We start from the raw sequence: 17,189 nt of genomic DNA on the forward strand, positions 1-17,189 counted from the left end.
AGTGAGTATAGTCTGGATTAAATGATGTTCATTCACTATTTTATTTTTTCATTCCAATGACATTTATTTAGTGCTTGCCACGCAGTAGGCAGCGTTGAACTCGGTTTGTTATATATTATCCAATTTAAACTTCAAAAGCGTATGATCAGTGATGCTACCTCCGTTTCGCAGGTGAGAAAAGTGAGACTCTGTGTGTCAGTTGTCTTATTCTTTGTTTGGCCCCTTTCAACTGTGAAGAGTCAGCCTCCAGTATTTTATAATTACTAGATGTCGCTTGACAGCTGACCAAATAGGATTTAGGATTCTGTCGCTGAATTCTGAATGCATCTGTTAGATTTATCTACCTATGTAGCTGTTGATAAATTTTAAACAATTTTTAGATATTTTTGGTATTTGTGAGCTTTTGGCTTAGTGACTGTTTTATATTACTTATTTACCTTTATACTAAAATAAGATAGTTTTCTCTTAGATTTCCAAAAGCTTTTCCTTAGATTTCCAAAAGATAGAAATATTGTCTCTTACAATCTTTTCTTGAAAGCATCCCTTAGCAATCCCTAAAATTCTAAGAAACAGTGTAGAATAATTATTTTTAAGTGTAAATTCAAATAGTGAATTTTGGCACACATGTTTTGACCAAGGGTGAATTAAATAGGTTGCCCTAAAAATGTTTCTTTTCTTTAATTAGTTTGTGGAAACAAAATAGCATAAACATGCATTGATTGATTTCTTATGTTGTTTTGAATGAAATATGGAAGGTATATTTGGTTTCAGGGTTCTCAGGGACATTTTGGCCTATAGAATCCGTAGACCCATTGTTTTTGCACATATTTTAAATTTCTGAATTTCGAACATCAAGAAAACCATGTTGCATTTTGTCTCAGATGCTGCTACTGAATTTTAACCACTGAATTAGATTGCAACCTACATGCTGTTAACTACTGAGCCAAGATGAAATCGACTACTGCATTGAAATCAGGGTTAGCTGTGTCTGCACTTGAAGGAGTTGTAATGGCAGTGAACCTGTTTTCTTTAATGGGATTTTTATTCTCTGATTTTATTCTCAGTTTTAATTGTGACTTTGATTTTAAGAGAATTTCTTAGTACACATTTATTTGAGGTTTTCATTGTAACTTTAAGAGAATAATAAAAAACATTCTATCGATGTAGGTGCTTCCAAACCCATATGTTCAGTGACATATTTCTGTGTTGTGTTGTTGCAGTTACTTGTTTTATTTATAAAGTATCTCTTGTAAAAAGAGAAGTCATTTGTCCATGTGCTCTTGAGTTCAAATGGTTGTGTGTACGTGCATGAATTTAAAATAATTTTTTGTGGGAGTTTTCTTCTTTGGGGTATTTTTGGAATACTTTTCTGAATTTGTTTTTTTCTTTTACATTAATAGGACTTGACCCCACCCAATTTAGAGTTCATCATTATCATAAAGATGAAGAGAATGATGCTCTACTTGGTGGCCCAGCACAGCTCACTGATGAAGAGAAATACAGGGACTGTGAAAGATTCAAATGTCCATGCCCTACATGTGGAACTGAGAATATTTATGATAATGTCTTTGATGGTTCGGTTAGTTGTTTCTGTCTTTCATTTTATGAGTGAACTTGTATAAAGGCCTTACCCCCTTCCCCCACTATGGGGTATATAAAAAGGGCGAAATAAACACACACATGTTGCTTTCATGTGTTTAAAGAATTTTAGCATCATGTAAAATCTACCTTCACAGCTTGCTTTTATTTCTGTTTGAAAACTCTTACTTGAATGTGCTTGAATATTGTTTTGGCTTCCTAGAGTGCTTGACCTTGGTTTTTAAGTGGAATCCCTTAAAAATTCTAAATTATCTTAAAGTATTTTTATTATAATTTCTTAATTAGTAACCTGTATTGTCCCACTGTCAACCCCCATCTATTAAGACTTAGACCAATATTTTTCCTTATCTTAAATCAAGTTAATGGGAACTAAGTGTTTTGGGAAAGTTTGTGTTTGTCTTTACACATCCCACTTACCTCCATTTTGCAAAGGTACTCTTATCTTTTCTGCTGTCTTTGCATATTAGACATTTAAAAAGTCACAGGGAGACATTCCTTTCAAGAAGTACTGCCAAAAAATGTATTATTGACCTTGGATCAGAGCTTGAAACTTGGCCAGTTTACTTGATTTCCACTGCAGTGTTATGCATGTACTAGCCATTGGCAAAGGAATAGGCAGCAGAACTGTGTAAAACCTTGAAACGGAAAGAAAAGACACCCTTTATCTAAATTAAAAGTAATTATTTTAAGTTAATTTGGACAAACAGCAGATGTTTTGCATTTTTTTGAATCAAAACAAAGCAGTCTTTGGAAGCAAGTGCAAGGAAGAGGCAGACACAGATCAGCAATACTTGCTAAATCCTTGAGTTTTTCTTCATTACAGCTGTAAATAAGATAGTTAATTGCATGGAGGCTTGACGACTTGCAGATGGGCTAACTGTGGAAGAGCCGATGTCAAGCTCTGAAATCTCTTCCACCTGGAATTGCTTAGCGTGGCGGGTAGGGTTATGTACCAGATTGGAGCAGGAAACCAAGATGTTTAAGTATCAGAAAGGAAAACAAATGCTTCAGAAATCCCAACAGTTTTGCTATATATTACATTTGCCTTGTCTTTGTTTAAAACAAAACACAACAAAACAAAATGTTTTCTCCAAATATTAATATTTATTTATTTCAAATTTTTACTTCTCCTGCCTCCCTCCCCCAATACACTTCGTTTTTTGGAAAAATTGCCAAAATTTTAGATTTGCTAAGCAGACAATAAGTGATACTGTTTTTGTGGTACTACACTTTTAACTTTTAGACTTTATTTTTAAAATTAACTTGACAAGATGAAAACAAACTAATGTGATAAAGGCTCTTGTTTTTCTTCAAGTTTGTAATGAATAAATACAAATTTAAAGTTTTTAATCAGTATCTCTGAGAAAGAGGTTTATTTCCAGTAACATGACTTCACTGGTATTTACAGAGGGAAAATTATTTTATCCATAGAGTCCCTCGTGTAGTGAATGTAAAATAGTGATTTCAGGGTTTTCCCTTCGACTTTGCACTCCATTATGATGATGGCAAGGAATGGAAGGTATGTATGACTAAAGCAGTCTTTGGGAGGAAAATAATTGAGGATATAGGGTTAAAAACTCACCAATAAAACGAATTAAGAATATTCAACACTAGGACAGCATGTAAGTTTTTAAGCACAAAAACCCTTTTATAGCCTCACAGTAACTTTTTGTATACTTCTCCTGACTTATGTAGGGAACCGATATGGAGCCCAGCTTGTATCGTTGCAGTAACATCGATTGTAAGGCTTCACCTCTGACCTTTACAGTACAACTGAGCAACAAATTGATCATGGACATTAGACGTTTCATTAAAAAGTACTATGATGTAAGTATCCATAATGACATTCTTACATACACAACTTATTGAGATTTGGTACTTGTTTATTGATTTTCATGAAACTGTAAAATTTTGAAAAGACTTTTGGGAAAAATTCCTAGTGGAATACTATTAATACAAATATGATAAAGTATGTAATTTTGGCATATTAGCATGACAAATTATTTGATAATTTCTCTCAGACATTACATCTCTTTCATTTATGAGCAGTATTTTAAATAATGAAATTTTTACTTTTTTTTTAAAAAAGCCAGAATATAATTAAGAAATGTTTTAGTTTATTGTTACCTAAATAAAACTAATTAAATGATTGCTCAGATCTTTGGATAAAGGAAGAAAAAAATCACTATTGGCTATTGTCAGCAAGTAGAGCCATAAGATCGTGTGTGGTGATCTTAGTAGACTGCCCACACAAAACTAATACTTTGTGTTTATGTGGCGCTCTAAACCACTCCATACCCTAGTTTTCTGAGGAAATCAAATATCTTTTAAATTTAAATGCACTTTTTCTGGCGTTCAAAAGAGAATATCTAATTTTTATAAATTTATAGTAAAAATGCCAGAACAGTGAGTGATTTGTCTTCATTGGAAAGAAGGCTTTTATTCAGAGTTTTTGTTTTTAACACATTTCACATGAATTAGTTTTTTTCTCTTCAAAAATTAAAAACTTCACAGTGATTTTTCTTAGTGTTTCAGTATGTCATTTGTCATCTAAACAAATTTTCTGTTACTTGAAAGTTTACTGTAACTTCTTTTTAAAAGCTACATTGGCAACACATTTCCAAAAAAAAAAAAGCTCATGTCTTAGTTAAGACCTATGACTTTTCTAAAGATTGTTCTGTACTTTTTACTCATGTATTAGTTAACATATAACAGCATTTTCTTCTTTAAAATAGAATTCATTATATGAAAAGTTAACTATCAGATCATTAAGATGAAGAGTAAAAACATAGAGTTCCAGTATTATGATTTCGGTGTTGAATATATTTATCAGAAAAGCAAGTCAGTTTGCCTAAAGATTATTTAAAAATAATAATTATGACTACATTTTGGGAAAATCTGAAACATTTTAGTGAATAATCCTGTGCTGCCCTTACTGAACAGTGGATGGGAATAAAAGTTGTCTGTGGGGTCACATTCCTCAGTAGGTGAAATGTGCAGCACATGAAAATTTAGGCCAAATCAAAACTATTCAGCTCCTCATTTACAGGCCTCATTGAACAGAATATGATCCTTGCTTGACTCTTGGGAAGAATTCTGAGCTTTCTCTCTGTGTTTAGTCTATCAAGATCTTCACCATGGAAATGTTAATACTAGAAGAAACTTATCTATTTCCTTCTTTAAGAGGGAATAGTCTGTTTTGACTAAGTTGCAAATACTCTGAAAAATGATCTTCTGTATAGCTAGAAATATGCCCTGACTGAAAGACTGATTTCTAACCTAATTGTGTATATGTTGTGGTGGTGGTTATATAAGTATTTTTCAAGCTGAATAACCTACTTTTAGGGATCCAGATATTTAACACAAGGTTTCTAGAGCATTTGCTTTAATTGTCTTTTTGCCAGCCATCTCACTAACATCAAGTAAGAGGTTTTTGTAGTTAACTGCCCACTTGATTGACATTTCTAAGGGATTTCTGATCAAAATAGCCACATGTCACTCTTGGGGTTAAAAACTGATATGACTGTCTTCAAAATTAGAAACTTATTTCTCTACTTTCTGATCTGAATTATATGTGATTGGATGGCAGAGAGCGAAATCCGTTATTCGTTCTTATGGCCTCATGCTAAACAAATATTTCAAATATTTTCCAGATCAGAGCTTTTGTACAAAAAGCCCCTATACCTTTAGGTTCTACTTTATTGGTAGACCATCCCGTTTCCTCCTAGAGGGACATGGCATTGAGTTTCTTTTGTTATTGTGCCTCGAGTGATACTGATTACAGTTATTAGTTCTGTGTGATATATCATGGTGATGGTAATCCAATTGGAGACTAATATAGCAACTGTACTGAGGTAAGGATATTAATAGTAAGTATTGAGGTTAAGTGACTGTCTCTGAAGCTAATTACCAAAATGGTTTTCTCCTATTTAGCAACTTAAAAAATACTACCCACTGGACATAAAAGTTGTTTGTGAAATGAAGGCAAGAGTCTCAATATTGTTTTAATTTTAGTCTTAGAAACACTGCAGGAGAAGTCAACCTGCACTGAGAAAGGAGGGTATCTTCATGAGGAAGGGACTCCAGGAAGATGAATGGAATATGGTACTTGACCAAACACTGTAACTTGCCAAGAAACATAGTTCTAGATGACTAAGAAATTAGATTGTCAAGAAAAAAGGGACAAAAGTTTGGGGTAACAAAGTATACTTCTAAATCACTTTAATTTTGGAAAAGTACATCACATATTCTGTTACCTTCTGTCATGAATTAACAGGACTGAGTAAATATGATATAACAAATATTTGTTTAAGTTTATCTGAGAAGCAATCTGTATCACATTATAATATTTTAATAAATATTGGCTCCTTTATGGGAGAGGAGAGGCTTTTTGCTCCTCATCTATAGCAATGATTGTATCCCCTGAATTCTAGTTTCCTATAACATTTAAACTTTGATATACATAGAAATACAGAAAGCACTGAGCCAGGATATTTTAAGTAATATATTAATTTCTTTAGGAAGAAGACAACTCTATGCTTTGTTTTGAGATTTGATGAAGTGTTGAAAGACTTTGAGGTAGCACAGAAAGCCTTAATTCAAAGTTGATTTCATGCCCTGGTCCTTGTTGGTTCCTTTGTATAAAGTTAAAATTGAACTGGTATTTTTGAAAATCATAAAAAGGCAGCTTAAAGACAATAACTATAAGCTTTTAGGGTTGTTTTTGAAAGATTCCGTTTTACAGTGAAAAATTGATATGTGTTCCCCCTCCCCTTAAATTCTGCTCCAGAAGAGCAAATAGACATACACACACAAAAGGGAGAGAAACACTAGCTAATCTAAATTGGGAAATGAAGAGGGCTTTTTTTAAGCATGAAAATTTCATCATCTTGTCAGCTGGCAGAATGCCTGCTGTGTGGATTCACAAAGGCTAAGAATTACACTTTCATGAAATTTTCCTCACTAACTGCCCTGGTTAATTTGAAAGATAACCCACTGTTCTAATTCATTCCTCAATTGGGCGGTGCAGGTTTTATCTTTGATCTGACAAAGCATTTGTGTTAATCGTTTTGGCCCTCCACTAGACACTCTTGGGATTGTGCTTTTACAATAAATGTGTCTGTGATAGCTCTTTAGTCTATTATACTTACAATAGATCCATAGAACTGGTAATTAATTCTCCACTGCTTTGGAAATGGGAAGAATAGGTGTAGCTCTGTCAAGTGCTGCTGGGAAGTTTGTTTAGCTGGTTCATTTTTGAAGTGTTCCCCTCAGCCATCCAAGAAGCAGCCATAGAAGAGAGTCTGAGATTGAGATGCTGGCCTATCCTGATGACTTGCTGATAAATGGGAAATGTGACCCCTCTTGGTACCTGGGAGGAGGATATTGGGTCGTTTACATTCATCTCAAGTACTGTTCTTTTTAAAGTATATTAAACTCTCATTTTAATACTTAAAGAGCCATTTGCCTCTAACGGTGGAGCCTCTAGAAGATGCAATCGTAATAGTCAACTCAAATATGTTCCTAAATTTTCACTGATGGCTTATGCAGGTTTTAGAGTATTCTGATGGGGCAAAGTGTGTTCCCCACTAGCCTTCTAGTGTTTCTAGCCACTTGTACATTATATGAGTACTTTACTATGACTTTTAAACATTGAGATATTGCTGGCCCTAGATGGGGCTGGCCCTCCATCTCAAAGAACACATGAACAGCTTTTTGGTACCATGCATATGATAACCTCTGATAGTTGCTAGGGCCAGAAATTGGTGGTCTCACTCCATAGAAAGTTGTTGTAGGCTTTATAATCTCAGAATTTTCCTGAATTAAGCTTTTTGAGGACAGGGGCTGTGCTTTCTTTTCTGTGTTATGTGTGATCTCTGCCACAGCCCTTGCTTTCAGAAGTACATGTATCTTGATGTTTAGTAGCCAAAGGAACTGACAAGTAAAGGTTATATTTTGCTGTTTTTTCCTTAAAATTTTTTACATTGCTGTCAGATTGGCAGAAGATTTGTTAGTGGCATACAGGATTCTTGGGTTAACACAAAATTCTACAATATTTTAAGGTCATGAAAGCCGTGACAAATAAAGCTCTTTGTTACTTTTCTATTTTTTACCGCACTGACAACTCTGCATTTCAGTATATGCTTGTCCCCAACTCAATAGCCTTAATTTGTTTTTTCCCCAAACCAAATACCAGGCAAAGAGGCATTAACCAGAAATATCATCATGATGCACAATAGCACCCAGCCTAAATGTACTTTCATTGTCCTGTTAGAAGAATCTATCTCTATATAACGTGGCAAAGAAAGTGGATGCCTAGCTTTGTTACTCTCTTTCTGTTCTCTCCTTGTATTTTTCTCTTTTACTTCTTAGTATATTGTGTCATAAGCCACATTTTAAAATCTCTTTTGGACCCACATTTATGAGGAATTTAAAAAATAATGTGCAGTGTATGTTGCCTTATGATGCAAAAACTTCCTTATGCACACATGTTTAAGCACTTAGGGAAGAAGAGAGCATTTGACCAATGATACTGAGCCTTAGCATGGTGGCTGTGAGTTCTTTTGGACGAGGCCACACACCAGGAAGTAGAGTGAGATGTTTTGTAGTGTGTGAAGATTCCATATTAAGCTTGTTTTTCATCTTTGCAAGTTAAATAAAAAAACTTTAAAATTTTAAAGTGGATATGCATTCCTTGAAGACAAAATTAATAACAACCCCCAAGCATAATGTTGTTAAGCCAGGGATTGAATTAGAGCTGCCTTTTATCAAAAGTGCAATGAGGGCAGGGTAAAATATTGGTTAAAATATTTGCTCCACAAAAATACCCATTTAGCATCACAAGTACGTACCGTTCATGGCTCCCAACAATACTTGAAAAAGGGTAATTTTGTTAGGAATGCACAAAACTAAATAAATAAATCTGATAAATTAGAGATGAAGCAGCCTCCCACTCTATCCCTCCTGCCCACACCCATGTAAATCACTAACAGGGCTTCTCATTTCCATTGCCTTTCACTTCTCAACAGAGCTATCTTGTGCAGGTGGACCTGTGAGTTTTAGAGCCATGCAATGGCATTCAGTAACTCTACTGTAGTTTCATTGCAAATATGCAGTGTTCAATAACCCTCAAAATTTCTCATTTCTTACCTGTGGTGATGTGGTTTGATAGTTTTTAGGTTATAGGTTGCAATATGCAGTAGAATCACAGGTATATTAGTTCAAAAAGTTTAAGCACTTTTGGAATTATTGTTTATTTCCTTGCTTCTGCATTTATATTTAGAACATTTACAAAGAATAAATTTGGTTTCTTTTTTGTAGACTCTAACAGCATAATTGTAAGTGGTACAAAAGGCATACAAAGAAGCAATAGATATCCATCCCACCCATTCAACATCACAGGCAGCCCAATCCATGCTGCCCAGCGGTGCTTGAAGAAGGGTAATTTTTTTAGGAATCCATAGAACTCATCCTAAATCTTGTTAAAACCAAACGAAAAGAACATATTGAAAATTAGTATTTCTTTTTGCTTCATACTATTTGATTGGGAAGCCAAACATAAATGAATGCCAGGGATACCAACTGCATTTTTAAAATGTGATATTCTTTATGTTTATTCCTTTTTCATTTTTAATTTTTAGAGATAGAGTCTTATTCTGTCACCCAGGGTGGTGTGCAGTGGTACGATCATGGCTCACTGCAGCCTTGAACTCCAGCAGTCCTCCTGCCTCAGCCTCCCAAGTAGCCAGGACTACAGGCACATACTACCATGCCCAGCTAATTTTTTTTTTTTTTTTTTTGAGACGGAGTCTTGCTCTGTTGCCCAGGCTGGAGTGCAGTGGTACAATCTCAGCTCACTGCAAGCTCTGCCTCCTGGGTTCTTGCCATTCTCCTGCCTCAGCCTCCCGAGTAACTGGGACTACAGGCACCCGCCACCACGCCTGGCTAATTTTTTGTATTTTTAGTAGAGGCGGGGTTTCACCGTGTTAGCCAGGATGGTCTTGATCTCCTGACCTCGTGATTCGCCCGCCTCGGCCTCCCAAAGTGCTGGGATTACAGACGTGAGCCACCGCACCTGGCCAGCTAATTTTTTATTTTAAGTTTTGTATAGACAGGGTCTCACTATGTTGCCCAGGCTGGTCTTGAACTCCTGGCCTCCAGCAATCCTCCCTCCTTGGCCTCCCAAAGTGTTGAGATTACAGGCGTGAGCCACCATGCCTGGCCTTAAATGTGGTATTCTAACACCAGTGTCCATTCATGGAGGGTTGTTATGTTTTTATTTTGTTGTTATTGTCGTTGTTGTCAAGCAAGCTCATTTTGAGTCAGGTATAACATTTTGCTGATATGCCATGGCATGTTCTCACAGAAAAATTAAGAAACCAGGGACTGGTGGTGATTGGAATAGAATCTCATTGTAAGTAATTTATCCTTGTACAAATCTAAGTGAATAACAGATCAAATCCAATTCCCTAAAACATGCCACCTATGTATTCTATACAAGCAGCTTATCATGGTATATAGTATTAATTGTTGTAAAGGAGTTCTAATAAGCAAATAAGTTCAGATGCAGCCATTTATGCCACTTGACTTTTATCCTTTGTAGAATAACTAACATTTACCTGTATTTTCTATATTTATCAGAAGACCCCTTTATCTTTTATTTCATTTAATCATAACCTTATGGCATGAACCCGGTTTGGGGAGGCTCAGATCTAGAGCATGATTTTGGGGGACTAACATGGAACCGTCACCAAATTCTGAGGTGCTGAAACTGCAGAGAATATTGTTGCCTATTGAGGACTAACCCCCAGAGCCACTGACGAGATCGAGATCTGAGCTTGGGCTGTAGTCTCTCCCATACCCATATCATTTCCCACATACGGATATCCACCCTCCTAAGTTTTTTGTCGGGGATGGAGGCAGTTATAGCCGTAGCCCTTTCCATTGCTTTCCCTGCATTCTGAAAGCTTAGCACTCAGCTTTATCAGTGATCAGACTAGCCACTGCTAGTCTCTTACCAGATCTGTAACTTGTGCTAGGTACTGAACTTCTCTAAGCCACAGTTTCCTAGCCTATGAAATGATCATGGTAAATAATAGTACCCACCCCATAAGGTCATAATGAGAACTATATGGGATAATGTACTTAAGGTGCTGAGAAAGTGCCTAGAGAGAGCTCATTATTAATTATCACTGTTCCGATCTGAGACATGGTGAATAAACATGGCTCAGCTGTGTTCCTTTTGTGTACTCAGAAACACCAGAGATTCACACCTGGGCCAGGGCCGTGATGCCCAGGTCTTTTCAAGGTATCTCCAAGGTATCCATCTGGAAGCTTTTGTCTTATGCTCTCCCTCTCACATCCATTTAGAAGGATACCAAACTGTGCTGTGTTTCCTCTTGGCCCTCCCTTCAGTTTGCCAGTAAAGTAGTTTCCTTTTCAGTGTTGGTGAATAGAGTCTCAAAGTCAGCATTGGGAAATGGATACTAGGCTATAACTCCTTCAAGGCAATAGCACAGAATACTGCAGAATACTATAGCACAGAATATTACAATAGCACAGAATATTACAATAGCACAGAATACTGCAGCACCTAGTATTGTGCCTAACCTGATAGGTGCTCGGTAAATTTTATTGAATGAGTTCACGATGTCCTGAGAGGTTGGTGCTATCAAGTGATTCTCCCAGGTCACACATAGTAGCATCAAGACTGTGACCATACTTGGAGACCCTAGTCCAGTATCCTGCCCATAATAACTTAGAAGACAGCCAGTTATGGATACCAAGTTGCTTAGCATCTTCTCTGCAGTCACTCTTAGAGCAGGATGGATCAAGAGCCTTCGCTATTCGCATTACAAGCTAGGCCAGGTCACAAGGCTGACTGGGGCATGAGTCCAGAAGGCTGATGATAGCCATCCAGCAATGGACTAGTACAGCCATTGAAAGGAAGCATGTGTTGAACCTGGGGTTTCAGCAACTTCTGTTATGGTTTGCCTCCTCTGACGGGAAAATTGAAAGCTTTTTGAAATGCTGAGGAAATGCCATAGGAGTTGTCAGATATCTGAAAACAAGTGGGTAAAAACAGAAAACTACTTGTGCCAAAACAGTAGAATTCCTTTCTTCAGTTTGATTTCTCTAACCTTGTATATTTAGGAAAAACTCAACTTCAGGTCTAACTCCAGTCATCTAGAGCTATTGTCTTGTAGTAGAGTAAGAAATTGAACCAGAACAGATTTCATTTAACCTTTCAAAAGTGAAATTTTCACACAGTTGACCTTCTTGACTTCAAGGAACAAAACGGAACTATCAGTTCTCTGCTGCATGCGTCAACAAGAGATGGGAGGAGAGCGCCCCAGGCGATGGCTGTTTTTCATATTTGGTTTGCCCAGAGAATGTACATTTTGGTTCACATATGGAAATCAGCCCTTTGTAGATAGTTACAGATAGGAATTTCCAGATAATCCTGTCTAGCTTAGTCTTGTCTTAATGGAATAACCATATTTCTGTTTAGGAGGGGGTTAATTCAGCTGCCTTTCCAAGGTACCATGGAAAAATTCTCTAAGCCTGGATTCCAAGAAATACTACTACTGATGAGAATTAGAGCACTGGTGTTTTTCAAATGATGGGTGTTGGTTTGTTTTGAGCTTGGCATAAATCACGTGTTGACCTTAGCTTGCTTTTTTTTTTTTTTCTTTGAGACAGAGTTTCGCTCTTGTTGCCCAGACTGGAGTGCAATGGCATGATCTCGGCTCAGTGCAACCTCTGCCTCCTGGGTTCAAGCGATTCTCCTGTCTCAGCCTCCCGAGTAGCTAGGATTACAGGCGCGTGCCACCACCCTCAGCTAATTTTGTATTTTTAGTAGAAATAGGGTTTCTTCATGTTGGGCAGGCTGATCTCGAACTCCCGACCTCAGGTGATCCACCTGCCTTGACCTCCCAAAGTGCTGGGATTACAGGCGTGAGCCACCATGCCCGGCTGACCTTAGCTTGCTTTTGAAAACCAATGTATAACTTTTTGTCTTGGTTCAAAACTCATCTGACTCTTGAGACTTCTTCTAAGTTTTTGTTTTCGTTTTTACTGTGCTATAGTGTAACTCTCAGGGTGGGTAGTTTTGTGAGGTCCATCACCCAGCTTGTTTCCCGGAAGATCCTTGGCCTCATTCAGACCATTCAAGTGCTCATGGTTTCTTGGCTGTTTGAGGAGCTCTTGATGCTTCTGGGAACCTAGATGATTTGCCAGCCCAGCTCTCAGGAGCCCAGCCTAGCAGGGCTTCAGTCTCTATCCACTATCAAAGAATGTTCAAGAATCTTGGCATGAAGTGGCAAGAAAAAAAGAAAACTGCCCAGGATTTACATCTATATGTATACTAAGGATTTATAAATCATGTGGATAAAGTTATGGCTAATCTTTTGAGGATGATTTCTCTCAACTACAGCTTTCCCTCAAGAGCCACTTCTTCCAGAAATTGATCAGCAAAGAAAGAACAAAGGAAAGCCCAGATTCAAGAGAGACCTCTTTAAAATTTTCCAGCAAAATAGATTCTCTTACTGACGAATGTATGCAAGTGGTATAGCACAGTGGTTCTCAAACCTTTTGGTTTGTGGGACCCCTGTATACTCTTAAAGTACTGAGGAAAATGAAGAGTTTTAGTTTATGTGGATATTCTTTTTTTGTCACTACACCAAATCTGGTAATGATATAGTTTCTTAAAGGTTATTTACAATGTGGAATCTGAAATCATATCAGTAAACTTTTTGTGCTCTGGTATATTAAAATCCATTGCTCTGTCTTGCACTTTGAGCAGATCATTTACCCATGCATGATTCTGTAACATCATGCCTTGGTCACTTAGAAAATACTGGTTCACTGACATGAAGAATTTCCAATTCATTATACAATTTTTTTGAAATCGCATTTGTTCATATCATCACCAGTCTCATCAGAAAAGTCTAAATATTGGGAAGCTGTTGAGCTCATGGTGGTGGATACAGATGTTCCAGTGAAAACTAATTGAAAGCTAGAAATTTGTCGTTGGTTACAAATACTGTCAGTTGGTTTTTCTTGAGGTTACAGGATCAGTTGGTTAATTTTTGAGAAGATGTCTGCCAGATACCCAGGTCTGGGTAACCATAGTTATCTATCAGTTATTCTTTCAAGTAAAGATGGTATTATTTGAACAGAGTGGTTAGTTCAGCTTGCAATTCAGACAGTTGCACAGGTGCTTTTCCTGGAAACAAATACTGTACTTCAACACATGATAATAAAAGGATATATATTTAAAGGTTGCAATTTAATAAAATTTTACTTTCATCGAGGACTTTCTTTAGTGAAACTGGCTTAATTTTCTATTTGTTAGATTCTGGGCATGTGATGATGAGAAATACAATGATGAATAGTACAGTTTGGGGCCACTACGTTGTTGTTGTTGTTGTTGTTGTTGTTGTTTTGAGATGGAGTCTCACTCTGTCGCCCAGGCTGGAGCGCAGTGGCGCGATCTTGGATCACTGCAACCTCTGCCTCCTGGGTTCAAGAGATTCTCCTGCCTCAGCCTCCTGAGTACCTGGGATTATAGGTGCCCACCACAACGCTCGGCTAATTTTTGTATTTTTAGTAGAGACGGGGTTCACCATGTTGGCCAGGCTGGTCTTGAACTCCTGACCCAGGTGATTCACCCGCCTCGCCTCGACCTCCCAAAGTGCTGGGATTATAGGCGTGAGCCACCGTGCCCGGCCACGGGGGGCCACTACTTTGATTGATGCTAATGTGCCAGGAGTTTTACCCATCATTGACTTTGCACCATTAATGCAAATGTCAACACAGTGAAAAAACACCAATAGTATCATCATAATATTATAAAAAGTGTTTTGACTTTATGGACTCCAGAACCTTCACCTTCGACTGTGCAATTTATCCTAAAGAAATGTACCCCAGGCCGGGTGTGGTGGCTCACGCCTGTAATCCTAGCACTTTGGGAGGCTGAGCAGGCGGATCACCTCACGTCAGGGGTTGAAGACCAGCATGGCCAACATGGCAAAACCTGTCTCTACTAAAAATATAAAAATTAGCGGGGCATCTTGGCACATGCCTGTAATCCCAGCTCCTTGGGAGGCTGAGGCAGGAAAATCGCTTGAACCCAGGAGGCAGAGGTTGCAATGAGCTGAGATTGTGCCACTGCAGTCCAGCCTGGGCGACAGAGTGGGACTCCGTCTCAAAAAAAAAGCCCAAAATTTATGTGCAAGAATATACATTGATGAATTATTCTTTTTGGTAGTAAAAAAAATTCGATATATCTAAGAATAAATGTTTATTAAATACATTATGCTATATCAATGGAAAAGTATATGATCTGAGCAATTGAAGCAACATTTTGTGAGAATAAAGACACAGGAAAATGTGAGATAAATGTTAACGGGGAAGAAAAGGAGGAAACAAATTAGTATATAAGGAATGATTCAGTTATGTGATAAAGATACTATGTACATATAGACAAGTGTAAATAATTGGAAAGATAAATACAAGAATGTTAATAGTGATCATCTTGAGTGATAGGAATATGGGTGTTTTAATTTGTGTCTGTATTTCTGTTAGTCTAAGTGTTGTACAATAAGCGTGTGTTACTTTTGGGGGGAGGGGTGTTGGTTGCATTTTGAAAATTTATTTTTAAATTTATATTCAGTACAATTCACTCTGGTTTACAGTTCTGTGAGTGTTGACAAATGCATAGGATCATATAACTACTACCACAGTCAAGATACAGAACAGGGTCATACTTTCTGGCATGATCTTCCATCTGGGACCCACCATACTGAATATACTGCCAATCCCAAAGATGCACAGAATGAAACTTTGTAAGGTGTGTGTTTCTTTGCTTGGCAAGGAGTGGGTAGGTACATGATCTGTGAATATAAAATGAAATTTGAAGGACAATTCCCCCAAAGGACATTGGAGGAAAATTCTAACCTTTCCACTGGAGCTTCGTCACAAGAAAATTTCAGCTCTGAGGATTTGGGAAAGAAAACTAAATCATATCTTCAATTCATTTCGTCCTTCCAATGGGTCATGAAGACAGAGAACTTCAACGCCATGATCAGTGGTTCCAACAGTCAAGTAGTCATCCCTAGGTATACTAGGGGTGGGGGTCAGTGTTCTATGTATACCAAAACCCGTGCATACTGAAGTCCCACAGTTGACCCCGCAGAACCCTCGGATAGGAAAAGCCAGCACTCCATATATGTGGGTTTCATGTGGTTTGGTCTAAAACAATCCGTGTATAAGTTGACTCACACAGTTCAAACTTGTGTTCTTCAAGGATCAGCTGTATATTTACTACTCTCACTTTCTAGAAATTAAACCTAGATATTAAGCCATGTAAAAAGATAACTTTCCTACATTCAAATATGCATCCATTTTAACCTACTCAAGTCTATAGCTGAGTTTGTTCTTTTACAAATTCGAGCATGTATATAGATTCATACATTCACCACCACAATCAAGATAAAAAACAGTTCCTACAAAAACCCTAAAAACTCCCAAAATAGTCCTATAAAACTCCCTCCTGCTATTCCTTTATAATCACACCCTCCTTCCCACTCCTAACTCTGTCAACTACGATACGTTTTCATCAGTAGAAATTTGTCTTTTCGAGAATGTCATATAAATAGACTCATACAGCCTTTGAGACTATCTTCTTTCCCTCAGTTCATTCCTTTTATTGCTGAATATATTCTATCATATGGATCTGTCAGTTTGTTTGATCCATTTACTCACTGAAGGATGTTTGGATTGTTTCCAGTCTGGGGAAATTATGAGTTCAGATGCTATAAACATTCACGTATAGGTATTTTGTCAGGGCATAAGTTTTCATTTCTCTAGGATAAATATCCAGGGGTAGGGTTGCCGGCTCATATGCTAAGTGTATATTTCACCATTTAAGACATTGCCAAACTGTTTTTCAGAATGGTGGTATTTTTTTCATTCCCATCAGCAGCGTATGAGAGTTCCATTTACTGGGCATGCTCACTGGCGCTTGATATTGTTGGTATTTTTTATTTTAGACATTTTAATATGTATGGAATGGTAGCTCATCATGATACTAATTTACATTTCCCTAATGACTAATGACGTTGAACATCTTTTCATCTGCTTATTTGTCATCCTTATGTCCACTTTGGTGAAGTGTCCCAAGTTTTCCCCCATTTAAAAAAAAAATTGGATTTTTTTTTTTTTTTACTGCTAAGTTTTGAAAGTTCTTTATATATCCTAGACACAGATCCTTTGTTGGATATGTGATTTGCAAATATGTTGTCCCAGTCTGTAGCTTGTCTTTTCATTCTCTTGATAGTGTCTTTCACAGAGAAAAAGTTCTAATTTTTATCAAGTCCAGTGTATCAATATTTTTCTTTTATGGATTGTGCTTTTGATCTCATGACTAAGAACTCAAATATTATATCTATGTCTATGATCCATTTTGAATTAATTTTTATAAAGTTAGGGCAGAGTTCAATTTTTTTCTTTGGTCTGTGTGTGTCCAGTTGTTCCAACACCATTTGCTGAAAAGTCTATCCTTCTTCCACTGAATTGCTTTTGCACCC

At 37.2% G+C, this 17,189-nt stretch overlaps 1 protein-coding gene across 10 annotated transcripts in view; it reads left to right on the forward strand.

Annotated features, from left to right (window-relative positions):
- POLA1 (DNA polymerase alpha 1, catalytic subunit) overlaps nt 1-17,189 on the forward strand; it is a 304,169-nt gene that overhangs the window by 144,175 nt on the left and 142,805 nt on the right. For all 10 annotated transcript variants that reach the window (XR_008518040.1, XM_009234677.4, XM_024240735.3 and 7 more), the window contains 2 exons: nt 1,401-1,579; nt 3,295-3,426. Coding sequence is in view for 9 of the 10 variants with exons in the window: in XM_009234677.4 (XP_009232952.1) it covers nt 1,401-1,579; nt 3,295-3,426 (311 nt within the window). In the remaining variant the exon portion in view is untranslated. The remainder of the gene's footprint in view (nt 1-1,400; nt 1,580-3,294; nt 3,427-17,189) is intronic.

This window comes from Pongo abelii, chromosome X (genome assembly GCF_028885655.2).
Source record: "Pongo abelii isolate AG06213 chromosome X, NHGRI_mPonAbe1-v2.0_pri, whole genome shotgun sequence".
Lineage (NCBI taxonomy): Eukaryota > Metazoa > Chordata > Mammalia > Primates > Hominidae > Pongo > Pongo abelii.